The sequence below is a fragment of the Oncorhynchus mykiss genome, chromosome 7 (genome assembly GCF_057628025.1).
Source record: "Oncorhynchus mykiss isolate SJ-2025 chromosome 7, ASM5762802v1, whole genome shotgun sequence".
In the NCBI taxonomy this organism is placed as follows: domain Eukaryota; kingdom Metazoa; phylum Chordata; class Actinopteri; order Salmoniformes; family Salmonidae; genus Oncorhynchus; species Oncorhynchus mykiss.
This window is the reverse complement of record NC_143028.1, coordinates 62,622,209-62,649,762: the sequence shown is the minus strand read 5'-3', so window position 1 is coordinate 62,649,762 and position 27,554 is coordinate 62,622,209. Positions and strand designations below refer to the sequence as shown.

General features: G+C 41.6%; 2 protein-coding genes across 5 annotated transcripts in view; both read left to right on the top strand.

Moving 5' to 3' along the window:
* The window catches only part of LOC149982629 (uncharacterized), a 229,931-nt gene that overhangs the window by 194,303 nt on the left and 8,074 nt on the right, over window positions 1-27,554 (top strand). The window lies entirely within an intron of this gene.
* On the top strand, window positions 631-26,345 carry LOC110528343 (CD209 antigen-like protein D). 4 transcript variants are annotated; one of them, XM_090241677.1, is made up of 5 exons: window positions 758-1,034; window positions 3,444-3,539; window positions 6,098-6,291; window positions 6,380-6,489; window positions 25,923-26,345. In XM_090241677.1, the coding sequence occupies exons 1-5, from the start codon at window positions 932-934 to the stop codon at window positions 25,927-25,929; spliced, it is 510 nt and encodes a 169-aa protein (XP_090097803.1). In that variant the 5' UTR covers window positions 758-931; the 3' UTR covers window positions 25,930-26,345. The 4 variants fall into 4 exon arrangements, with proteins under 4 accessions (XP_021466024.1, XP_090097804.1, XP_090097803.1 ...); XM_021610348.3 differs by lacking the exon at window positions 25,923-26,345 and adding an exon at window positions 6,610-8,647; XM_021610349.3 differs by lacking the exons at window positions 3,444-3,539; window positions 25,923-26,345 and adding an exon at window positions 6,610-8,647 and having other exon boundaries at window positions 631-1,034.

The following is a 27,554-nucleotide window of genomic DNA, read 5'->3' as shown; positions in this document are numbered from 1 at the left end:
TACCAAATCACATCAGTCTTCAGACCATCATTAATATGCAGTAGGGGTTCCATAAACAGCAGAGAAAATACCCATGAGAAGCCTATTTCTCACATATCCAGTTGTCTAAAGAGGAACACCGATAGTCATGCCATTCTCCTGATGAGTGATAAGAGATAAACACACAGCTCAAGTTTGCACCACCATCAGGCAGTCCATCCCGCCAATACCTGCAGTGGAAACAATAAAGAGGTAGACTGGCCACTCTCTCAGAATCTAGAGTATGAACAACACAGATAATCAGTCCTACTCCTTAAGCTGTGGTCAGTGGTGTGCCGTTCACCAATTTCAGAGTCAGTCAGACCAATCCAGACATGATTAACTGATTAAAACCCATTGATAAATGTTTATTGTGGTGACAGGAAACAATATTGTTAATAGAAATTCTCAACTGATTTTATCTCTCTCGCTAACCAACATCGAGGTAGAAAGCGAGAGCGAGAAAGAGAGATCGTTGTATGCATAATGAACTATATATCTTAACATCGGGAATAAAACAATAAAAAGAGGAAGCTATAGAGGAAACCACGGAACAGAATGAACAAGCGGGTTGAAGAGCGGGTTACACAAAACTGTCTGCTTTACAAGCTTCAATCCCAAATGACACCCTATTTCCCTGTGTAGTGCCTTGTATAGAGAATAGAGTGCCATTTGTGATACATCTCAATTGTCTCCTTCTTATTGGTGGTTTGAGCCTTGAAACATCCTGCCACCTGCTGTGGGCCACAAACAGAGAACAGAGAAGGACCAGGCTTAGACACATCAGACCAACTATTCAACTACTACTCAGTCAGAAAGGTGATCATAAGTAAGTTAATACTGTCAGCAAAAGTAAATTAGAATCATAGATATTACAATAAGAGGTCAGACAGACAGACTGCAGTTAGTTAAGATGGTCGACTATGTCAATAAACAGGCTATTGAATTAAACAAGGTTATTGAAGGAAACGAGAACAGAGCAACGAGGAGAGTAAAGACTGAGACCCATCTCTCAGGTAAGAACAAATCATTTCTCCCTCTCTCTCTCGCACACACACCACATAATCAACACTTATTTATGGTTCAGTTGGTACGAGCGTGGGGTTCAAAACCTGCTGGGGTCACATACACTATAATGTATGCATTCAATGTATTTATTTGGAACTATTTAAATACAAAATAACCTTTTTAAACAACAACAACGTGGACACCCTACCACTGTTTTTGGTAAACAGCTGAGCGATGGGGCTGGAGAAATGTAACCACCCTCAAATTCATAGACAGAGATAGTATGCAAGGACTGAACATCCATAAGATCAAAATGACAGTTTTAACCATTTGAGGCTATAAACTGTTAGTTTTACAATCCATTGTTAACAGTTCCACCGTAAAACAAGCTTATAGTTTGGGTTCTGATGGGTTAGACAGTTAAACTAAGCTCATGAGGAATAAATCATTTACATTATTCAAAAAAATAAATATATATTAGTTGCATACAAATACACATTAGCATATGTTATTGAGGGTGTAGTGAAATGATTGACTTCCAAGCTCCAACAGTGCAGTAATACTGTATCTAACAATACACATACATATGTACAATTCTAAAAGTAAAATAATGGAATTAAGAAATATAGAAATATTAGAACGAGTAATGTCGGAGTCCGGAGTATAAATATATGATGGGATGTATAGTATAGACATTATGGACAGTATGTGGATAGAAAATATAGTATATCTGAAAAATACGTAGCATAGTATATGTACAACAATAGTTGAATAGGATGGCCTTGACTAGAATACAGTATATACATATGAAATGGGTGAAACAGTATGTAAACATTAGTGTCCAGTGTTCCATTATTAAAGTGACAAGTGTTCCATGTTTATGTACATAGGGCAGCAGCCTCTAAGGTGCATGGTTGAGTAACCATGTGGTAGCAGGCTAGTGAAAGTGACTAAGTTCAGGGCAGGGTACTGGATGGAGGCCGTCTAGTGATGGCTATTTAACAGTCTGATGGCCTTGAGATATTAGCTGTTTTTCAGTCTCTCGCTCCCAGCACCTGTACTGACTTCGCCTTCTGGATGATAGCAGGGTTAACAGGCCGTGGTTCAGGTGAATGAGGTCTTTGATGAAGTTCTTGGACCTCCTGTGACACCGGGTGCTGCAGATGTCCTGGAGGGCAGGCAGTTACCCCCTGTGATGCGTTGGGCAGACCTCACCACCCTCTGGAAACACATGATGCGGTTGCAGACGGTGCAGTGATACAGCCCGGCAGGATGCTCTCAATGGTGCATCAGTAAAAGTTTGTGAAGGTCTTAGTGGCCGAGCTGAAATTCTGTTGAGCCTTCTTCACACTGTCTGTGTGAGTGGACCATTTCAGATTGCGCTGTTGCGAACAGTGCAATTGCTGTACAGGCGGTGATACAGTTTCTCTCAATGGTGCATCTGTAGAAGTTTGTGAAATTCTTAGGGGCACATTTCTTTACCACCAGTCGCTGTTGTGACTTCTTCACCACACTATCTGTGTGGATGGACCATTTCAGGTTGTCAGTGATGTGCACGCTGAGAAAGTCATTGGTGAACAGGGAGTACAAGAGGGGGCTGAGCAAGCACCCTTGTGGGGCCCATGTGTTGAGGATCAGCGTAGTAGAGGTGTTATTGCTTAGCTTCACTACCTGGGGGTGGCCTATCAGGTAGTCCAGGACCCAGTTGCACAGAGCAAGGTTAAGACCCAAGGTGCCAAGCTTAATGATGAGCTTGGAGGGTACTATAGTGTTGAAGGCTGAGTTGTAGTCAATGAACAGCATTATTACATAGTTATTCCTCTTGTCCAGAAGGGATAGGGCAGTGTGCAGTGCAATGGCGATTGCATTATCCATGGATCTTTTGGGGCGGTATGCAAATTCCAGTGGGTCTAGGATGTCAGGTAAGGTGGAGGTGATTTGATCCTTAACTAACCTCTCAAAGCACTTCGTGATGACAGAAGTGAGTGCTACGGGGCGATAATTAACACGTTTAAATGTCTTACTCGCATCAACTATGGAAAACGAGAACTCACAGTCCTCAGGAATTAATAGGTAAATATCATTCATTTAAAAGTCCCAAAAAATTGATGTAGCAACCACAGATTGACCCTGTAATCACGCTACAGCTATATTGTGTAATTTCGGGTAATTTCTTCATACATTAGCTTCCTGTTTATCCCATTTGAGATGATAGCACTCTTGAGCAAACTGTTGCTGCCAACCGTCAATCGGGGTAAACCAATGACGCAATGGAAATGTTTGGTTGTCAGAATTTGTATTATAATCGTTAGTGATGTGGGATAATATGTTAGTGATGTTTAATGATATTAATTAGTGATGTAGAATGATGGTGTGTGTGTGTGTGTGTGTGTCGGCGTGTGTGTGTTCCTCTGCAGATGGAAGAACAAGACTCTACAGGCTGGCTGCTGTGTGTTTTGGGATGATGTGTATTCTACAAGTCATTCTCAACATCTCCCTAAAGCTAGCTTTCTGTGAGTGAGTCAGTGTCCTAAATTACACAATATCAGCGCTCTTCCATTTATAGTACATTACTTTTGACCAGGGCCCAGGGCCCAGAGGACTCTGGTCAAAAGTAGTGCAATACATAGAGTATAGTATGCTATTTGGGACCCTTTTCCATTTGGGACCCTAGGGTGCCATTTTGGACCCTATTCTATGTACAGTGTATTCATTTTAACCAGTACCCATAGTGCAGGTATATAGTGACTTGCGAAAGAAATAACAAACAAAATAAGACAAAAAAACGGAAAACTTGAGCATGCATAACTATTCACCCCCCCCAAAGTCAATACTTCGTAGAGCCACCTTTTGCAGCAATTACAGCTGCAAGTCTCTATATGTCTCTATAAACTTGGCACATATAAACTTGGCACATCTAGCCACTGGGATTTTTGCACATTCTTCAAGGCAAAACTGCTCCATCTCCTTCAAGTTGGATGGGTTCCGCTGGTGTACAACAATCTTTAAGTCATACCACAGATTCGCAATTTAGGTCTGGACTTTGACTAGGCCGTTCCAAAACATTTAAATATTTCCCCTTAAATCACTCGAGTGTTGCTTTAGCAGTATTCTTAGGGTCATTGTCCTGCTGAAAGGTGAACCTCCATACCAGTCTCAAATGTCTGGAAGACTGAAACAGGTTTCCCTCAAGAATTTCCCTGTGTTTAGCGCCATCCATCATTCCTTCAATTCTGACAAGTTTCCCAGTCCCTGGCTATGAAAAACATCCCCACAGCATGATGCTGCTACCACCATGGTTCCCTCTGGGGATGTTGTTCTCGGGGTGATGATGTTGGTTGTTGGGTTTGTGCCTGACAGTGTTTTCCTTGATGGCCAAAAAAAAAAAAAAAACTCAATTTTAGTCTCATCTGACCAGAGCACCTTCTTCCATATGTTTCCTCAATAAAGTATGTATCAGTAAAGTTTTTTCTTCAAGCAATGGCTTTTTTTCTGGCCACTCTTCCATAAAGCCCAGCTCTGTGGAGTGTATGGCTTAAAGTGGTCCTATGGACAGATACTCCAATCTCCGCTGTGGAGCTTTGCAGCTCCTTCAGGGTTATCTTTGGTCTCTTAGTTGCCCTCCTTGCCTGATCCATTACTTTTGGTGGGCAGCCCTCTCTTGGCAGGTTTGTTGTGGTGCCATATTCTTTCCGTTTTTTAATAATGGATTTAATGGTGCTCTATGGGATGTTCAAAGTTTGATATTTTTTTTAATAGCCCAACCCTGATCTGTTCTCCACAACTTTGTCCCTGACCTGTTTGGAGAACTCCTTGGTCTTCATAGCGTCCCTTGCTTGGTGGTTCCCCTTGCTTAGTGATGTTGCAGACTCTGGGGCCTTTCAGAACAGGTGTATATATATATATATATATATATATATGAGATTATGTGACACTTAGATTGCAGACAGGTGGACTTTACTTAACTAATTATGTGACTCCTGAAGGTAATTATTTAGGGGCTTCATAGCAAAGGGGGTGAATACATATGCACTCACCACTTTAGTTTTTTTTTTTTGGGGGGGGGGGGTTGAAACAAGTACTTTTAAAAATGTCACTTCACCAATTTGGACTATTTTGTGTATGTTCATTACATGAAATCCAAATAAAAAATATCAACAAAATAGGAAAAACGCCAAGGGGGTAAATTATATTGGAAGGCATTGTAAATGTATTTTACTATATTACTATAGTTCTATACTCACAAAGCATGGATCACAATTCAGACAAATCAAATTTATTTATATAGCCCTTCGTACATCAGCTGATATCTCAAAGTGCTGTACAGAAACCCAGCCTAAAACCCCAAACAGCAAGCAATGCAGGTGTAGAAGCACTTGATGTTACATAGCTTGTGGAACCAGAAGTTTGTCAATAATGTTGACACACAAAAATGTTGACATCATCCATAGATAATTGAGTGACTACTGTAACTCGTGCCCTTGGCCTTGTGTACGTCACTGAACATTGTACAATGCATTACTGCACTAAAATACATAGGGGGCCATTTGGGATGTATCCCAGGAGCTTCTCTTCTCTCTCTTTATTTCGTTCTCTGATGAAGAGTTGGAGGACCAGCATGGCTGGAGGGAGTTTCCACCATATTCCTCACACCATTTCAATTCAATCCATGAGGGGGGAGTGTACGAGTGTACACGGGATAAGGGTGGTGGATAAGGGTGGTGAATCGAAATTTAGCCCCCGTCAGTTATCTACACCCCCTCAGTTAATTACAATGTTAGAATGTGTTGTTCAATACGTGTAATATATATTTATCCAACGAAGTTTAAAATCTGTCCTAAAAATCTTGCCCTTTTTCCAAATGTGTGCAGTTGTACACTTCCCTTCATGGAATTAAAAGGAAATGACTGGTGCATGGGAATTCCCTCGTGTCCATGCCTACACCAAGCCAATGCTTATAGATTTGTGGGATTGTAGTGGACAAGTGCACACTTGAGGAGAAAGGAGAGATTGTTGGAACACAACCCAGATCTGAATAGTTTAAATATGATGTGTGCTGTCTGTACTGTAGGTACCGGAAGAGTGGTGGAAGATAGGGACATGGGGGTCCCAACAAGGACTCTGTTAGGGTGTATTGAAGGATGGAGGCTGTCGGGATCCAGCTGTTACTTCCTGTCTACTGAGAAGAAAACCTGGGAGGAGAGCAGACAAGACTGTCTGGAGAGAGGAGCAGACCTGGTGGTTGTAAACAGCAGAAATGAACAGGTGAGAGAGAGAAAGAGAGAGATTCACACACTTATGAATCAGGTAAATAATTACTCACATGTAATTGACATATTTTTCTCAACAACAGAAATTCCTCACTGGATTAAGCAGGAATATTGATAGTGTTTGGATCGGTCTGACTGATAGAGAGACAGAGGGGACCTGGAAATGGGTGGATGGTACACCACTGGCCACAAGGTGAGAGATAATAATCTGGCCATATGACTAACCATTTTAAGTAGAACAACATCTGGGTATGACTTAGAATGTTTACCACAGTGTCTGACTGTCTGGTTCTCTGTGTTGTTTTCCTTGCAGGTACTGGGGGCGTAACCAGCCTGATAATGGTGCTGTTTTTGTAGTACACATAGGAGAGGAGGACTGTGTTGAGATTAATTATGGGTATTCTGACCCTGTAAATAAATGGAATGACATAGCATGTAACTCTCAATTTAACTGGATTTGTGAAAGGGTGATATAACAAACAATAGCTTATTATGTACAGTAGCATTGCATGTAGGTCTCTCTCTCTTTCGCTCACTCTCTATATGGTTAGGGTTAGGCATAAGATTAGCAGTGTGGTTAGGGTTAGGTTTACAATCAGATTTGAAGAAGATACATTTTAGAAATAGGCAGGGTTTCTGACTTTGCAATTAGGCCAGAGAGTGACAAACGAGAAATAGTGGTATTACAGACTTGCCTATGGGCTCTTTCTCAACTCACCTTTCCTCGATTCCTCCTCACATCCTCTCTCCTCCTCAAAACACATTGGAGAATACAATCCAAGGGGAGGGACCTTGGGCCTTCTCTTATAGAGTTGAGGGTGAGGAGAAAAGGAGAGGAGATTAAATGAAATTTAAAAAACGTGGAGTAGACGTTGAATTTATGTCTGTGCCCAGTGGGACTGTACTCTGTAAAATAATTGTATTAATTGATTTTATTAGGAACGTGTCATGCCATAGGCTTAGGCACAGAAAGTAAAGTAATAAAGGAGCAATATACTAGCAGGTGTACCAGCTTCATGCTTGAATGTGATTGGTTCGTTAAAATAGTGTGACATGAACACAGACAGAGGGTAGAACAGTACTGCAAAAAAAGTACTACAAAAAAAGTATGAAAATGCAAGTCGCTTTGGATAAGAGCGTCTGCTAAATGAGTAAAATGTCAAATGTACTAAGAGGACACAGATACACAGCATGCCGAACGCAGGCACGTACACAAGCATGCAGGCAGGCACACACTTACACATAAGTGTGAAGTTCAGCATACAGTAGATATTAACATTAGGAATCAGTTAGAAAGGTAATCATACAGTAGATATTACCACTAGGAGTCTTTTTTCTTCTTAAAGGGGTGGATCAGCTTAATATTGTGGAAAGAATATTGGTTCCATCAATGTAATTGTCTGCATCATTTCCAATCCTCCATATTTTTTGGGTAAATATATATCCATACACGCATGCATACATATACACATATACATACTGTAAGGGTTTTCCTGTGGTGAAGGAGAAGCGGACCAAAATGCAGCGTGGTGGTTATTCATGTTCTTTAATAAAGGAACTAGACACGAAATAACTAACAAAACAATAAATGTGCAAAAACCTAAACAGTCCTATCTGGTGCAAACACAGAGACAGGAACAATCACCCACAAATACACAGTGAAACCCAGGCTACCTAAGTATGATTCTCAATCAGAGACAACTAATGACACCTGCCTCTGATTGAGAACCATACTAGGCCGAAACATAGAAATACCCAAAACCTAGAAAAACAAACATAGACTGCCCACCCCAACTCACGCCCTGACCATACTAAATAATGACAAAACAAAGGAAATAAAGGTCAGAACGTGACACATACACATACCTATATAGACATACATACTTTTTTAAAGAATATACCTTTATTATTATTCCCAGCAAACCCTACCACCGATCCCCCAATTGGAGTAAACTAATAAACACTTCGGCTTTTACCTTCAATTTATACATCTTATACACATTTTACAGACACAGTCTATTTTACAATAGTTATTTTGTTTGTTTTTAGTCCTTCCTCTATTTCTGAGGTCCATCCAGTTTGATTTCTATTTGTAACTGTGCTATTTCACAAAGGATCTGAACCTGTATACATTTTACAGACCACGTATGTTTTACATGTTTCATCTTGTTATTAGTCCCACCCTTCAGCTCCATTCAACCTCTCCCATCTATCTCTCAACATCATTCATTTTGGATTTCTATTTGCCATATATTTTTCAACTGTGCTGTGATGCTTCACAAACCAATTTAACTTTTCTAATCTCATAGCTTCTACAGATTGTAAATTAAAAATAAAATGTTTTTCTAAAATAGTTATTATACTAATGATTGATTGATTGACTATGGCTTTTCAAATCACCCAGTATTGCTATCTACAGCGTTAGTTCTAGGCAAATGTTGCAATTTTTCAGCCATTCCTGGACCTGTGACCAAAAACAAGCTACATATGGACAATACCAAAATAAATTATTGAATGACTGCCTCCTCACAGCAGAATCTGCAGAGCTGGGAAGATTGTATCCCCCATATATATAACATTCTATTAGTTGCAATCATTTTTTATATTCATTTAAATTTAAAAATACAAAGTTTTGCATCTGGTGTTGTTTTGCGTATCAATTCATAAACCATGTGCCATGGAATGGGTACATCGAAAATCTCTTCCCAACTATTTTGCAATCTATATGGCACAGCTGTCAGTTTTTTGGTCCTTAAATGAAATTGGTATATGTTTTTATTTATCACACTTTTCTTTAACCAGTTATGTTCTTTAATACAGGGCCGACATACAAGTTCCTTACTTTTTTCCCCTTCTACTTGCCTCTTCCATTTTTGTGGTAATGCTGCAATTAAATGGTTGTAATTTTGGGTAGAGCAGACATAGAGAGCAGACATTTCCATATGTCTGTGTTAGCTGCATGTGTGACAACTCCACTAGTCCTATTTATGATATCATTCACAAAAATTATAGCTTTTTAAAAAATGTATTCAAAAAATAGTTTTTTTTGTCAATTAGTATATTTGAATTAAACCACAATATTTGTAAGTGTGTATTCTGGCAAAGTGGCCTTCTATGCACAGCCCTGGTACCCCACGGCAATGGCCCTGCTATAAGATGGGACTCGAATCTAGGAGACACTAGTGTAATGTTGAGAGCCATGCAGGAAGACTCATGTTAAGTACTTAGGATATATAGCCAACAGGGCAGAAAAAAGATGAAGGTAGAAAAATAGTAATTTTATAAGCATTAAATTTAATTATGAAAATAAATATGTTGCAGTTCTTAGGGATAATAAAGTACTGTAGATAATGGATTCCATACTACGCAACATATAAAATTATTGATGAGACTGAGTTAAGATTAACCCAGGTTATTGTTAGATAAAATACAGTGGACTACCGAAAGAGAGATTTCAGTAGTACAGAATATACTATGTTTAGCAGTGTTTGGGCCTTATTTAATAATTTGAAGGTTTGTCTTTAAATAGTAGAAAGATGACAAGAATAAATGGCATCTGTTGTGACCCAGTGTTAAGGTTTTCTTCCTCTTCCTCTGAAGTGGAGGTGTAGCAGGAATCGGACCGAAATCCAGCGTGGATATCTTCATACATCTTTTTTAATAAAGATAATGACGAGACGATACAAAACAATAACCGTGAAACCCCTAAACAGCCTTATCTGGTGCAAACAAACACAGAGACAGGAACAATCACCCACGAAACACTCAAAGAATATGGCTGCCTAAATATGGTTCCCAATCAGAGACAACGATAAACACCTGCCTCTGATTGAGAACCACTCCAGGCAACCATAGACTTTCCTAGACTACTATACTATACCACAATCCCATAACCTACAAAAAAACCCTAGACAAAACACACCACATAAATAACCCATGTCACACCCTGGCCTGACCAAAATAATAAAGAAAACACAAAATACTAAGACCAGGGCGTGACACCCAGGGTCATTAACAGTATCGGGTTAATTAAGTTGAACTATATAATTATCTTATAGGTTACTACATAGAAATGTTGAGTTCTATAAAATTCATTAGTGCATACAGGGAGACAGTGAGACAGTCAGTCAATATTTGCAAACAGAAACCATATCTGTTACTGACAGTATTAGCTGTGGCAACAGGAAGCAGATGCGGAAGCGAAAAAGGCCGGTTTTAAACCACAGCCATTAAAGCAGCAGTTAAGAGGAAGTTAAACATAGACATAACTACAATGAAAGAGCTGAAACAGATAGTGACCCATGTGCAAATGTAGAAGATCAGTTAGACACTGACACAGGAGTAAAAAAAAACAAAAAAAAACAGCCGCAGTGCAAAGTGTGGACACCTCAGGGTAAAATTTCAGGATAGACTTTAAAAGATATGAAAATAATAAACCCCTTCGGGATAAATATGATACAAGAAGAAGAACATCTCCTCAGCTTATCGGACGTTAAACAATTACAAGTAAGGGGAGTCATAAATATGAACCATTTTTAAACTGTAAATGTTCCAGACCAAATAGAGAGAGTCAGAACAGAAACGGCCTTATCAGAGAAAAATATTAATGAAATAATAGAAAAGCTTTGTAAGAGAAAAATACAGCAGTTTAAAAAGGATTGTGGAACCCTGGGACCAGAGTTCGCACACAAAATAATTGGAGGAGTACATAAGCCAGGGAAGCAATGCAAAAAACGCCAGACACAAAAGAAGCCTTAACCAAGTTGAATACTGCAGGCATGAAGCTCAACCAAACCAAAAGTCAAATAGGGTAAAAGGAAGTGAGCTTTCTCTGGTTTACAATAAGCGATGGTATTACTACAAGCAAGAGTTACCTAGAGACAGTACAGGATAGGATAAAACCGCAGACGGTAAATGAAATGCAGAAGTGCCTAGGCAAGCTAGGCTACATCCTCAACCACATACCAGGCTATAGCAGAGTTGCTATAAAGGTATTATAAGAAGAGAAGACCAAATGGATATGTCTCACAAACACCTGCATTGCTTGCTGTTTGGGATTTTAGGCTGGGTTTCTGTACAGCACTTTGTGACATCAGCTGATGTAAAGAAGGGCTTTATGAATAAATCTGATTGATTGACCTACATTAGAATGCTGTTCATTGACTACAGCTCAGCGTTCAACATCATAGTGCTCACAAAGCTCATCACTAAGTTAAGTACCCTGGGACTCAACACCTCCCTCTGCATCTGGATCCTGGACTTTCTGACGGGCCACCCCCAGTTGGTAAGGGTAGGCAACAACACATCTGCCACGCTGATCTTCAACACTGGGGCACCTCAGGGGTGCGTGCTTAGTTCCTTCCTGTACTCCCTGTTCACCTACGACTGCGTGGCCATGCACGACTCCAACAACATCATTAAGTTTGCTGATGACACAACAGTGGTAGGTCTGATCACCGACAACGATGAGACAGCCTATCGGGAAGAGGGCAGAGACCTGGCAGTGTGGTGCCAGGACAACAACCTCTCTCTCAATTTGAGCAAGACAACAGAGCTGATCATGAACTACAGGAAAAGGAGGGCTGAACAGGCCCCCTTTAAAACTTGTTATGGCTGCAATCCCGCTAATGGGATCGATATGACAACTACAAGTGAAAATAGAGGGCGCCAAATTCATAATTACAATGCCTAAAACATACATGTGTCATATATCATTTAAAGGTCATTTCATTGTTAATCCCACCAAAGTGTCCGATTTCAAATATGCTTTTCAGCAAAAGCATTACAAACGATTATGTTAGGTCTCCACCAAACCACAATAAGCACAGCCATTTTCCAGCTAAATATAGCATTCACAAAAAGCAAAAATAGAGATAAAATGAATCACTAACCTTGAATTATCTTCATCAGATGACACACATAGGACTTCATGTTACACAATACATGCATGTTTTGTTTGATAAAGTTCATATTTATATAAAAAAATCTGAGTTTACATTGGCGTATTAGATTCACTAGTTCCAAAAACATCAAGTGATTTTGCATAGCCACATCGTTTCAACAGAAATACGTATCATAAATGTAGATGATAATACAAGTTAAACACATGGAATTATAGATATACCTCTCCTTAATGCAACCGCTGTGTCAGATTTCAAAAAAAGTTTACAGAAAAAGCAACCCATGCAATAATCTGAGACGGAGCTCAGAACATTAGCCAAATTAGCTGCCATGTTGGAGTCAACAGAAACCAGAAAATACATGATAAATGTTTCCTTACCTTTGATGAACTTCATCAGAATGCAGTCCTATGAATCCCTGGTCCACAATAAATGCTTGATTTGTTTGAAAATGTCCGTTATTTATGTCCAATTAGCTACTTTGGTTAGTGCGTTTGGTAAAGAATTCCAAAGTCACAAAGCGCGTCCACTATAACGTGACGAAATGTCCAAACGTTCCGTAACAGTCAGTAGAAACATGTCCAACGATGTATTGAATCAATCTTTAGAATGTTGTTTATATATATCTTGAATAACATTCCAACTGGAGAATTAGAATGACTTGAGATGACCGGTGGAACGCAGGTCCTTCCTCTGTGAACGCGCATGGTGAAAGCATGGTCAACTCGTGGCAGTGGTGACTATTTCCTGTCTCATTCGACCCCCTGTCACGTTCTGACCTTGATTTCCGTTGTTTTGTATTTATTTAGTATGGTCAGGGCATGAGTTGGGTGGGCAGTCTGTGTTTGTTTTTCTATGTTTTGGGGCATTTCTATGTTTTCGGCCTAGTATGGTTCTCAATCAGAGGCAGGTGTCATTAGTTGTCTCTGATTGAGAATCATACTTAGGTAGCCTGGGTTTCACTGTGTGTTTGTGGGTGATTGTTCCTGTCTCTGTGTTTGTTGTCACAGGATAGGCTGTATAGGTTTTCACGGTCCGTTTGTTGTTTTGTAGATTTGAGTTATTTCATGTATCGTTCAGTTTTCCATTAAAGAACATGAGTAACCACCACGCTGCTTTTTGGTCCGCTTCTCCTCCTACAGACGAACGTCGTTACACCCCCCTTCACATTAGAGTCATCAGACAAAGTTCTATTGACATCTAGTGGAAGGCGTAGGAAGTGAAAACTCATCCATATCTCGCTGTAATTTCAATGAGAGCTTGGTTGAAAATCTGCCACCCCCAGAAAAAATCCAAACAGGAAGTGGAATTTCTCAGGTTTTTGCCTGCACCATGAGTTCTGTTATACTCACAGATATAAATCAAACAGTTTTAGAAACTTCAGAGTGTTTTCTATCCAATACTAATAATAATATGCATATATTAGCAACTGAGACTGAGGAGCTGGCCGTTTACAATGGGCACCTTTTCATCCAAGCTACTCAATACTGCCCCTGCAGCCATAAAAAGTTAACATCGACAGGACTGAAGTGAAGCGGGTCGAGAGTTTCAAGTTCCTTAGTGTCCACATCACCAACCAACTATCACCAAGACAGTTGTGAAGAGGGTACGACAACACCTTGTCCCACACAGGAGACTGAAAAGATTTGGCATGGGTCCCCAGATACTCAAAAGATCTACAGCTGCACCATTGAGAGCATCCTGACCGGTGGCATTACCCCCTGGTATGGCAACTGCTCAGCCTCTGACCGGAAGGCGCTACAGAGAATAGTATGTAGTGCATATCAAATCAAATCAAAGTTTATTTGTCACGTGCGCCAAATACAACCTTACAGTGAAATGCTTACATACAGGCTCTAACAAATAGTGCAAAAAAGTTATTAGGTGAACGATAGGTAGGTAAAGAAATAAAACAACAGTAAAAAGACAAGCTATATACAGTAGCGAGGCTATAAAAGTAGCAAGGCTACATACAGACACCGGTTAGTCAGGCTGATTGAGGTAGTATGTACATGTAGATATGGTTAAAGTGACTATGCATATATGATGAACAGAGAGTAGCAGTAGTGTAAAAGAGGGGGTTCCCATGGTGCCCCAGGTTAATGAGTTGATAATTGCCTGATTCATTTAATCACGCGATTATAAACCGTTAATCATTTGATGAGCAGCAGTCATCACATTAACTAATACAACGTCACAACAATAAAATATTTACAAAATAAACTAAAGTAAAATTATTTTTCAATCAATCGAAAGGTAGCACAAGAAATGTTCATAACAATAAAGAGGCTATATACAGGGTGTACCTGTACCGAGTCAATGTGCGAGGGTACAAGTTAGTCAAGACCTTATTGTGAAAGTCTGATATAGTGTAATGATTAAATAATACACACAGACTAGTCTCAGGGAGATGTTGAGAGGTCCTGTGGAGATGCACACTGATGTCAGATCAAATCAAAAAAAAATGTCACATGCAGCGAATACAACCGTGAAATGCTTACTTACAACAATGCAGTTCAAGAAATAGTTAATAAAATATTTACTAAATAAACTAAAATTTGAATCAATCACAAGGTAACACAAGAAATGTACATAACAACAACGAGGATATGTACCGGTGCGCGGATACAGGTTAATCGAGGTCATTTGTAAAGTGACTATGCATAGATAATAAACAGCAAGTAGCAGCAATATAAAAACAAAAAGCTGGAGGGTTACATGTAAATAATCCGGGTGGCCATTTGATGAGTTTAGTTGTTCTGCAGTCTTATGGCTTAGGGGTTGAAGCTGTTAAGGAGCCATTTGGCCCTAGACTTGGCGTTCCAGTACCGCTTGCCATGCGGTAGCAGAGAGAACAGTCTATTGGGTGACTGGAGTCTTGACATTTTTTGGTCTTTTCTCTGACACCGCCTAGAATATAGGTCTACTACCGCATGGCAAGTGGTACCCCCTATCCTTGAGAAGTTAAAAGAGAGAGAAAAAGAGAAAGTACATGAGAGAAATATACATTTGGGTGCATTTGTCGGCTATGCTTATTTTAACCCTAGCCTTGCCCCGAACTTCCGCTCTTATGGGTCAGAATATAATTATGTAATTACGCGTTGAAGGTCACGTGGGCCGTTTAGGCTTCAAGAAATGACACACTTCTCTGGTGCAACTCTCTGGTTGTCCTCAAGATGTCAGTGTCCTTTTGGCTTCATAGTCTGATTCCTCGCCCTCGTTCTGAAAGGGGTCTTCTGAGGACAGCCAGCCCTGTAGCTCAGGGCTCACAGCGTAGGAATGAAAGCAGTGTAGGTACACGATTTGATTGAGACTGGTGAAATGGAAAGTCCTGCTTGAATTCACCCTTTTAGAAGCGTTTACTCATCTGTAGCATGGGTAGAAAAGGATTCCTAAGTCTTCAACCTCGTGTTGCGTTTTGGGTTCGTTTGACTACTCAGACCTTTGCTGCAGCTCGGGTCACTTAGTCTCAAATTTTAATTCTTAACTCACATGTCTTATACCCTCGGGTCAGAAGTGGGCATAACCGCCTTTAGGGCAATTCTCTGGACGCACCAAGTTATGAGGCAAGGTCTAGATTTTACTCAGATCCAATTTAGACAACTAACTTCACATTTCATCTTTACAAAAACATTCTCTTTGATTTGGACATTTTCCACACAACATACAATGTATAAACATCAAGCAGATGTTAGGAAAACTCTTAAAGTTACAATGTTTTTGTTATAACCTTGTCCTTTGACTTTTAATGACATAACAAAAATTACGTTAATTTTCATATTCCATCTATCGTCATTACCACCATTGTGTCTAACGAGACCATTGTTCCAAAGTCCATTTATTACATGTTTAATGTTCTGAGTCCGGTTCTCCATAGTGAGAGGACAAAGGAATTTTGTCTGTTGCCTAAGATTTACAATGGGTGTGAGGGGTCATAAAATCCCTCACATCTTCATACCCCTAGATCTCTCCTCCTCTGTTGGGGTGAGAGATAATCTGTACGATTGTGGTCTCCTGTATCCTGACCTGATCAGGACAGTCATGACATTATTAACTCTAATTGTTGGTTAAGGGCTTGTAAGTTAGCATTGCACGGTAAGGTGACAAATACAATTGGATTTGATTTGATTTGAACTTCTGATACATTTTGTTATCTGTGTACAGCAGTGCTCAGCAACCGGTCGATCACGATCTCCAAGGCTTTCCTAGTCGATTGCGTAGTCGAAGTGCTCCCATTTTGAACCATTTCATGTGTCTGAAGGTACAAACTTGCCTACCCGGTGGGCCTGGATAGTAGATCAAGTGCACCTATAGGCCTACTGCTTGTCAATCAGATTGCTCAGGTCATCGTGACTGCAGCTTCCAGGAGCCTAGAGAAGTTGATAGCCACTCTACTATGAGATTTCTAAACTTTCAAAACTATGACTAGAGAGACACTGTCAACAAATATAGCAAGAAGCTGCTGTTTTTATGAGTGACGACATATTCAATGACGACATAATCCTGTGGTTCAAATTTCACCCTCAAAACAACAGTTGATAACTTTTTTCAAATGTATTTTCCATGTAGAATCCACGTCGACAATACATTGACAAGTTCTGTTGAAACAATGTAGATTTAACCAGTGTGTACGCCCTGGGGAGACTCGAACGTCTGTTATTTGGAGTGGTGAAATCTTCCCTCAGACAGCTGAGATGCTGGTGCTGTAGCTCTCTCTCTCTGCTGTGATTTTCAGTGCTTTTCTGACACATTTTTTCATGTTCCTCTGTGTGTGATGTCTATGCCTCCTGCCTCTAGCTGATAAACAAGCTTTGGATCTCTTAAACACCTTGTCATAGAGATACAGAGTGGCATTTTCACTGAACTCGGAATCCTCTTTTTACAAATAGACTATTTTCAACACAAATAGAAAAGCCAACATATTTATTTTTTAAGTGGCTCCGGTAGGGGTAGGAAAAATGATTTGGAATATATTAGCACTTTGCTTTACTTTGGAGAAGTGATAATGTGTGTTACTTTGAAGTCCATAAAGTTGAAATTTAAAAGCAAGTCGGGTCTATATCTGACAAAGTATAGAACTGCTGTATTTATTAATGTGTACATACAGTGAGGGAAAAAAGTATTTGATCCCCTGCTGATTTTGTACGTTTGCCCACGGACAAAGAAATTATCAGTCTATAATTTTAATGGTAGGTTTATTTGAACAGTGAGAGACAGAATAACAACAAAAAAATCCATACCAACGCATGTCAAAAATGTCATAAATTGATTTGCATTTTTATTAGGGAAATAAGTTTTTGACCCCTTCTCAATCGGAAAGATTTCTGGCTCCCAGGTGTCTTTTATACAGGTAACGAGCTGAGATTAGGAGCACACTCTTAAAGGGAGTGCTCCGAATCAGTTTGTTACCTGTATAAAAGACACCTGTCCACAGACGCAATCAATCAATCAGATTCCAAACTCTCCACCATGGCCAAGACCAAAGAGCTCTCCAAGGATGTCAGGGACAAGATTGTAGACCTACACAAGGCTGGAATGGGCTACAAGACCATCGCCAAGCAGCTTGGTGAGAAGATGACAACAGTTGGTGCGATTATTTGAAAATGAAAGAAACACAAAAGAACTGTCAATCTCCCTCGGCCTGGGGCTCCATGCAAGATCTCACCTTGTGGAGTTGCAATGATCATGAGAACGGTGAGGAATCAGCCCAGAGCTACACAGGAGGATCTTGTCAATGATCTCAAGGCAGCTGGGACCATAGTCACCAAGAAAACAATTGGTAACACACTATGTCGTGAAGGACTGAAATCCTGCAGCGCCTGCAAGGTCCCCCTGCTCAAGAAAGCACATATACATGCCCGTTTGAAGTTTCCCAATGAACATCTGAATGATTCAGAGGACAACTGGGTGAAGGTGTTGTGGTCAGATGAGACCAAAATGGAGCTCTTTGGCATCAACTCAACGGACAATACAGTGCCACTGACACAGCCCTCTACCAAAACCTGCGGGCTCACCTTTACCGCAGCCAATGTGAGTAAAACATTTAAACGTGTTAACCCTCGCAAGGCTGCCGGTCCAGACGGCATCCCTAGCCGTGTCCTCAGAGCAGGCGTAGACCAGGTGGCTGGTATGTTTCTGTACATATTCAATCAATTCCTATCCCAGTCTGCTGTTCCACATGTTTCAAGAGGGCCACCATTGAGCTAAACGACTATTGACTAGTAGCACTCACTTCCGTAATCATGAAGTGCTTTGACAGACTAGTCAAGGATCATATTACCTCCAACCTACCTGACACAATAGACCCACTCCAATTCGCTTACTGCCCCAATAGGTCCACAGACGACACAATCGCAATCACACTGCACACTGCCCTAACCCCCTAACCCATCTGGACAAGAGGAATACCTATGAAATAATGCTGTTCATCGACTGCAGCTCAGCATTTAACACCCTAGTATCCCCCAAACTCATCATTAAGCTCGAGACCCTGGGTCTCGACCACGCCCTGTGCAACTGGGTCCTGAACTTTCTGATGGGACGCCCCCAGGTGGTGAGGGTAGGAAACAACATCTCCACCCGCTGATCCTCAACACTGGGGCCCCACAAGGGTGCGTTCTCAGCCCTCTCCTGTACTCCCTGTTCACCCATGACTGCGTGGCCATGAACGCCTCCAACTCAATCATCAAGTTTGCAGACGACATTACAGTGGCAGGCTTGATTACCAACAACGACGAGATGGCCTACAGGGAGGAGGTGAGGGCCCTCGGAGTGTGGTGTCAGGAGTGTGGTGTTTTAATTAAATATTTTGTTTACTTTTTGTTAATAAAATACTTTTTCTGCTTGCAGATCCCTCTGTACGTATTAAATTATAGTTTTTAATCCCGGTGCTGAGTTGATGTGAGTTAATGTGTAGTGGCTAAGTGTTTGTAGATTGACTGAGGTGAATGAAGTTACAGAAACCAATGTGATAATTACTGGGGTCATTTTTCTTATCTTTGCAATTCTCCAAATAGCATTTGAGAATTTTTCCAGACCTCACTAAAACTCAGACCCTAGTTACGGCCCTGATAATCGTTATAGACACTAAAAGGAAATCAAATATACAGACGTCAGCACAATAAACGTACACCATAAATAATACAGTTACCCTACTGGTTAAGAAATACAATGGAACTTGTCAGAATAGTATGAATCCCAAACGGGAGTAACCAATGCAATGACAGATTGCCTGAAATACTGAAGTGTGGCATCTGCACCTGCTAGCAACACTGCACGCCCTACCCCGACAGAACTCTAACGCGCATTATTTTATAAACTAATGAAATAGTGCTTGAGTTTGTGTTAACGCTAATAGCATAAACGAATGGTGCACTCATAAGTTTAATGCAATGGCAGTAGGCCTAATACAGTTTACAGAAATTGAAATGTTTGTAGGCTAATCACTTTACATGAGGAATGGAGACCAGTGGTTCAACATGATGAGAGAGCAGTAGAGAGCTCACATTGTCACATACTGTTCAATTGGCCTAAATATCCAATAAATAAATGAATGTTTAAGAAAAGTATATTGTTCAATAAATGTTAAAGAGAAAAAGAGAACTGTACTTGCGCATTCTCAGGTGTGGGCCTCATATTTCACTTTATCACATTTAGTCTGGCGGTTGTAGATGGGTTATTAGCAATTGTAGGTGGGTGCGAGTGAACAAAAAGCTGACCTGCGCATCACTAACACCAGTGGTGGTCAGTGCCATTTAAGATGAGGGAGGTTATTTTTTATTTCATGAGCATGGCCTTATTTCGATTACAGCATATTGGATATCTCTCATTCATATTCCCTTCACTCAGTTCAATGTAACAGCGATAGATTTAGGCTACTACATGATACTCAATTTTTCCCTATATACATCATGAGGTTGTACAACCTAGCCTATGAATGAAAGTTTACAACGTAGTTGCACACAGGTCAAGAAACAAATTTGAGGCGACAGACAGCGAAACATGGACTGACAGTGACATTTAATACCACCTTGCACACTCTTGCCTGCATCTAGCTGATATAGGGTGTAATCATTAGTCCAAGAGTTTCTATTGGGCAAATTCAGTTATGTTTATCCCTGTTTGGTTCCGTTTGCATCCGTTGAATAAACATTTATCAACAGAATCAGCGGAATGAATACATCCCTGATCACGCGTAAACACAGTTCACTTTCATAGCAGCCACATTGTATTCCTTCTATGGGCTCTCTTCCTCTCATCTATTCCCTTTGCTTGTGGACTTCAGCTGTATGTGACCAGGCCAAAAAACCTTTCCAAACCAAACCGCTACACACAGCCTACATCATTGTTACCATATTAGCTAAAGTAATGTCATAGTCAGCATAGCTAATATAACTAAACAGGTTAGTAAATCCGCTACAATCATGCAGTAACGTTAGTGTACAGTCAGTAAGCAGTTTCACTGGAGGGCCCAGGTGGCAAAAAATTTGTGATACCAAAATCTTATCTTGAATTGGAAGAGTTCCAGTGTTGTGTTGGATAGTCATAGCCAGCTAGCTAACATAGTATCCCTCTGTTTGAGCAGGGTGTTTCAGTAGGCTAAACTAGCTAGCTGCATTTGCTGGCTAAGTAAGTGAAACTGAAAGTGAAAACAAATTGACAATCTCTCTCTATTTCTCTCTTGCTTCTCCTTCATTTTGGAAGAAATACATTTGTTCAAAACAGTTTAACTATTGTCTTTTTCTCTCTTTGAGTCAACTACTCACCACGTTTTATACACTGCATTACTAGCTAGCTGTAGCATGTGTTTTCAGTACTATATTCATTATCTGATTCTTTAGATTGGGTGGACAACTTGTCAGTTCATGCTGCGAGAGCTCTGATAGGCTGGAGGATGTCCTTCAGAAGTTGTCATAATTACTGTTAAGTCTATGGAAGGGGGTGAGAATCATGAGCCTACTAGGTTTTGTAATGACGTCAATGGGCCCAGAGGAGGACGGAAGCTCAGGGACTGGGGACTGTAGTGACACCTCTTGCACTGAGTTGAAGTGCCGAAGTCAAGTCACATAATACTGAAGTCAAGTCACATCATATAAGTATCAACAGTCTGCGGTGCTCTTCCACCCTCTCTGTCATATGTAGGAGAAAGACTATCGATCCACTATGTACGCCAGCAGCATAATGTGTAATATTGGTCCTCTGACGACCACAAAGCCCAGCGATACTAAAATTAATTGTAAAACATAAATAAACCTCTAGAAGAAAAGAAGAATTTGAGTTCGAAACTTCATAAACCTCCCATGATGTTCTCTGAAGCAACTTTTATACGTTAAGGCAAAGAAAGTACAAATAGATTTAAAATGATCTTAGAGATAAAGACTTGATAGAAGTGAGAAAAAAGTGGGGACAAATTGTAGAAAATGAATACCTCTCTGGATGGTGCTCCAGTAATTTACCATACAATGATGATGCCTCTTTTTCTCCAGTTTCTTTCCACCTTCCATCACTATATACTTATATTGAATTGTTTCATTTCTGACTCAAACTGCAATGCTGGAAGGGGAGAATGGAGCACAGGGGTGGCAGTCATATATATAGAGCCTCTAGACAGGAGAGGGGAAACTAATTTGCTGAGAGAAGTGCTCCTATGGAGGAAAGACAATCATTATACAGTATCAGACAGAGCCCTGCCTGTAATGCACCACTCTCTCTCCCTCCCAGCCAAAGGCAAGGTTGAGGCCCCTGCACTCGTCAATGGGACTGGAGTACTGTGCGGGACAGACACTTCTCACAGCTTGTGTCTGTGTCTGATGAATGGTCCTCCAGCCAAGCTTTCTGTTGTTGAGCCAGTTAGAACAGAAGGCTCAAGGGCAGTGGACGGGGAGGTTAGTTGTGGCTCATGGTGGGCTCGTCTAAAAACAAAAGAGATGGGCTTCAAGAAGAGATCATCACACGCAATCCCTACAGTATTGTTATCTACCATATCTCTTTGATGGGTGGTGGTAATACTTTAGTAACAGGGATGGGATTTTCCTGTTAAACAAAACATGTCTTCATTTTATATGATACACTATTCATATATCGCCAAAATTGACCTACACCTCAAATCAATATGATATATTTCTTCATTTTCTTTATTGTCCTGATAGCATCCCAGTAGTTAATGACTGTTCTGATGCCTATTGCCTCTTGGAAATGGATGGATGTCCTCAGCCATCTCATTATCCCTCCTAGCCAGAAGAAAGGGAAGGATTCAGATGGCACAGGAGTACATCGGAGTGGAACCCCACTTTGGCTCAACACCCCTACCACCAAACTCCTTCTCGCATGTACACACGCACACACACTACACACACACACACAATCAAGGATTGACCTTAAGGGTTGCCCTATTGCCTGGGGCAAGTGAACTGAGCAGTTGTGCAAGTTTAGCCTACTCTGAGGTTGCCCATTGGGCAGGTAAGAAAATACAAAAAACTGCTAAGAATTCCGAACCTAAATCGGATCTTTCTGGTTCATGCCCATTGTTTAAGTGAAAGACAGATAATGTACGTGTAACGCTCGTCGTTGAGAGAGAGAGAGGAGGACCAAGGTGCAGCGTGGTAAGTATTCATATTCTCTTTTAATGAAAACGAATACTCAAACAAAAACAACATAACACGAGAACGAAACGAAAACAGTCCTGAAGGGTGAAATACAAACACAGAACAGAAAACAAACACCCACGAAACACAGGTGGAAAAAGGCTACAACTAACGACACCTGCCTCTGATTGAGAACCATACCAGGCCAAACGCAAAACACAACATAGGAAACGGAACATAGACAACCCACCCAACTCACGCCCTGACCATACTAAAACAAAGACATAACAAAAGAACTAAGGTCAGAACGTGACAGTACCACCCCCCCCCCCCCCCAAAGGTGCGGACTCCGGCCACAAAACCTGAACCTATAGAGGAGGGTCTGGGTGGGTGTCTGTCCGCGGTGGCGGCTCTTGCGTGGGATGTGGACCCCACTCCACCATAGTCTTTCTCCGCCACTTTAGCCGGCGTGACGGGCAACTCTGGCAGCTCCCGACTGACGGGCGGCTCTGGCAGCTCAGGACAGACGGGAGACTCTGGCAGCGCTGGGCATGAGGAAGACTCTGGCAGCACTGGACAGGCGGGAGCACCTGTAGGGAGGAGACGGAGAGACAGCCTGGTAAGGGGGGCTGCCACCGGAGGGCTGGTGCGTGGAGGCGGCACCGGCTAGACCGGACCGTGGAAGCGCACTGCAGGTCTCGAGCATCGAGCCTGCCCAACCCTACCTGGCTGAATGCTCCTCGTAGCCAGGCCAGTGTGGCGAGGTGGAATAGCCCACACTGGGCTGTGCTGGCGAACCGGGGACACCATGCGTAGGGCTGGTGCCATGTATCCTGGCCCGAGGAGACGCACTGGAGACCAGATGCGCTGAGCCGGCTTCATGGCACCTGGCTCGATTCCCACTCTATTCCGGCCGAAACGAGGCACTGCTATGTACCGCACCGGGCTATGCCTGCGCACCAGGGACACCGTGCGCCTCACGGCAAAACACGGTTTCTGCCCGGTCCCTCTCTCTCCACGGTAAGCACGGGGAGTTGGCTCAGGTGTCATTCCTGACTTAGACACACTCCCCGTGTGCCTCCCCCCAATACATTTTTGGGGCTGCCTCTCGGGCTTCCAACCGCGCTGCCGTGCTGCCTCCTCATACCACCCCCTCTCAGCTATCGCTGCCTCCAGCTCTGCTTTGGGGCGGTGATATTCTCCACCCTGAGCACAGGGTCCTTCTCCGTTCAAAATCTCCTCCCATGTCCAGGAGTCCTGAGATTTCAGCCTCTGCTGCTGCTGCTGCCAGTTACCACGCTGCTTGGTCCTTTGGTGGTGGGTGTTTCTGTAACGCTCGTCGTTGGGAGAGAGGAGGACTAAGGTGCAGCGTGGTAAGTATTCATATTCTCTTTTAATGAAAACGAATACTCGAACAAAAACAACAAAACACGAGAACGAAACTAAAACAGTCCTGAACGGTGAAATACAAATACAGAACAGAAAATAAACACCCACGAAACACAGGTGGAAAAAGGCTACCTAAGTATGATTCTCAATCAGAGACAACTAACGACACCTGCCTCTGATTGAGAACCATACCAGGCCAAACGCAAAACACAACATAGAAAACGAACATAGACAACCCACCCAACTCACGCCCTGACCATACTAAAACAAAGACATAACAAAAGAACTAAGGTCAGAACGTGGCAGTACGGCAGTCAGGCAAGTTGAGCCTGCTCTGAGATGTTTTTTTTACTAATAAAAACCTAAATACAAAGTATTCCAGGACTGGTCTTTCTGATCCCACCCCTATGTGTAGGTGAAAGGCAGGCAATACATGGCTCTTCTGTGTGTAAGCCTATAGAATCCATATTGTTATCATTATTCCCAGAAACCTTTGAAATGACACCGTCACATCTTGCTAATGGAAATGTTTTACAGGTGTCAGAGGTTAGGCAGGCTGAAATGTTAAGGCTCTTGTAAATAAGGCACAGCATGGAGACGAGGCAGAGAGAGGAGACCTGTAAAACTAGGTCCAATTAGGAGTAAAAAACCCAGAAGGCTGCAGCTTTCTGTCTTCCCCATGACTCCATAGGTCAGCAGAGACCATCTCCTTACAAGACTGTGCTTCCAGAGACACGCCTGCCGGGGTTAATTGGCGAAACCTTTTCATTTTACATCATTTTTAAAACTCTGACACATTGTGTCTTATAATACGTTTTCATTATCATCTATTGGAGTTTCCGATTAGATAGAATGTTCCTCCCGGAGCATTCCATAACCTTTTTAAGTAGTTAACTGCCCGTCAATTTAACAGCTAAAATCATGGCGCTTGAAGCCATGGGCTGGAAATTGCATCACCTTTTTATTACAAGCTTTTATAATGTGTCTGTTCGGTACTCTGGGGTGAGAGGATCTTAAATGTGGATGTGCTTATTGATGTGAAGAGAGTGTCTGGAGAAGGAGAAGTTTAGATCCACCTCGGTCCGATGGTCCGCAGACCTTTACAGCCTCCCAGGAACCATTTCATTCCACAACTAGTTCTGTTCACAGGTTAGTAGGGGGACAGATTCATGGCTTACACTGCTTGGTCTATTATTGGCAGTTCCTTCGGTCTTGCACTTATAGTTCATACAGGTTCGTGTTCAGTTCTCACCAAAGAGAGATCCCACCTAACAGGAAATCAGACAGTTTATTCAGTCATATACTTCTACTATATATTTATGTATGGTGTGTAGTACTGTATATATTGTAGCGAGCTAAACAACACTTAGCAATCTCATTAAGCGGTTTGGACCTCGGTTATGGCGTTGGAAATTAGATTGGTCGTAGAGAGCCAAATTCAACCCCCATGCATGTGCATGTTTAATCAAATCAAATCACATTTTATTTGTCACATACGCGTGTAGACTTTACAGTGAAATGCTTGGTTACGAGCCCTTCTTAAAGATGCAGAGTAAAACTTAAAAAAAAAAAAATTGTAACAGGAGGGGGAAAATACACAAGAATGGAGATATATACAGGAAGTACCAGTACCAGATCAATGTGCAGGGGTATGAGGTTTTTGAGGTAAAGATTTACATGAAGGCAGAGTAAAGTGATAGATAGATAATAATAATAGTTTATGTGAACGTATGTTCCTCCTGTGTGTGTTTCAGGGGCTGATGGATCAGTGAATGGAGCAGATGACTACGAGGAGGAGTTTCTGAATCTGCTAGAAATGCATGAAAAGGAACAGAGCCCAAAGCCAGTAGGGGAGTCTGGGGGCATTTTCCCTTGGCAAAAATATATAATTTCAACAGCTAAATACATGAATTTTGAGAGATTAGAACAGGGGTGTCAAACTCAAATACCCAGTGGGCCAAAATGTAAAACCTGAACAAAGTCACGGGCCAACATTGAACAAATTAACCTTTTAATATGGACCCAAACAAGTTTTGCTTTAACATTGAATATGGAACAAGCATCGCTTATTACCATACAATATATAATTTAATAGTGGAGACATGCAAAATCGAATTTCAAATGAAAAAACACATCAATGGCATTCATTTATTAAATAAATAAAATGTAAATAAAAATTGTATGCCTCTTTTCTATTTGCAGCCTTCTGATTTAAATACCAAAATAAACTTTTTCCACTGGCTAATAATTTTACAAATAAAATGATAATAAATCAATCAACCATTCAAGCCCATACCTTGTAGCAAGAAAAAGTGCATAAAGAAAACGTTAATTATTGCACACTGGTCTAATCTGATGTGCCCAAGCCAGATACCTGGCATCTCCTCTTGGATGCTAGTTCATCAATGTCTGGGCTCAAGCTCTGAGCTGAAGAAATCCTCAGTATCGAGCGAAGATGTTCATCAGTCAGACGTCTCCTGTGAGTTGTTTTGGTCATCTTCATCGAGGAGAAAAGTTGCTCGCATAGATAAGTGCTGCCGAACATGGAGAGCATCTGAGCAGCTTGGGTGCGGAGCTGAGGCATTGTGTCAGGGATGAACCGTGGAAACTGTGCGGCGCCCACAGCATCATACTTTGACTTCAGCGTGTCGTTGCACTGGAGTTCAATCAGCTCCATTTGGATGTTGGTTGGTGCATTTTCCACATCAACTGCGAAGGGATTACTAAGCAGTTCAAACTTGCATTTCTGGGCATCGAAGTCGGCAAATCGCCGGCTAAACTCAGCGGTGAGAACACTGAGTTTTTCAGCAAACTGTGCGCATGGGAACACGGCGGTAGAGATCTGCGCTTTTATGGATTGGCAGCAGGGAAAATGGCAAGGGTTTCCTTGCAGCATCTGATTCTCCCACAGGCACAGTTTAGTTTTGAAGGCCCTCACTGCAGCCTACATGTCTGTGATGATGCGCCCCCGCCCCTGAAGCTGCAGGTTCAGCGCATCGAGATGGCTCGAGATGTCACAGAGAAAGGCCAGCTCACACAGGAACTTTTGCTCCCGGAGCTCTGCTGTATCCTTCCCTTTGGTTTCCAGGAATTGACATATTTCCTCACGCAGCTCGAAACATCTGTTCAGTACTTTTCCTCTGCTTAGCCATCTCACCTCTGTGTGATACGGCACGTCTGCGTATTCCGAACCACACTGCTCCAGAAAAGATTTAAACTGGCGGTGATTTAGACCTTTGGCTCTTATAAAGTTAACTACCTGTGTTACTGTGGTCATAACATGTTCCATCTTTAGGGCTTTGGCACACAGTGCTTCCTGATGTATGATGCAGTGGTAAACAGTTAGCTCACCTGCACAGTTCTCTTCCCGCATCTTCTCCCGAACC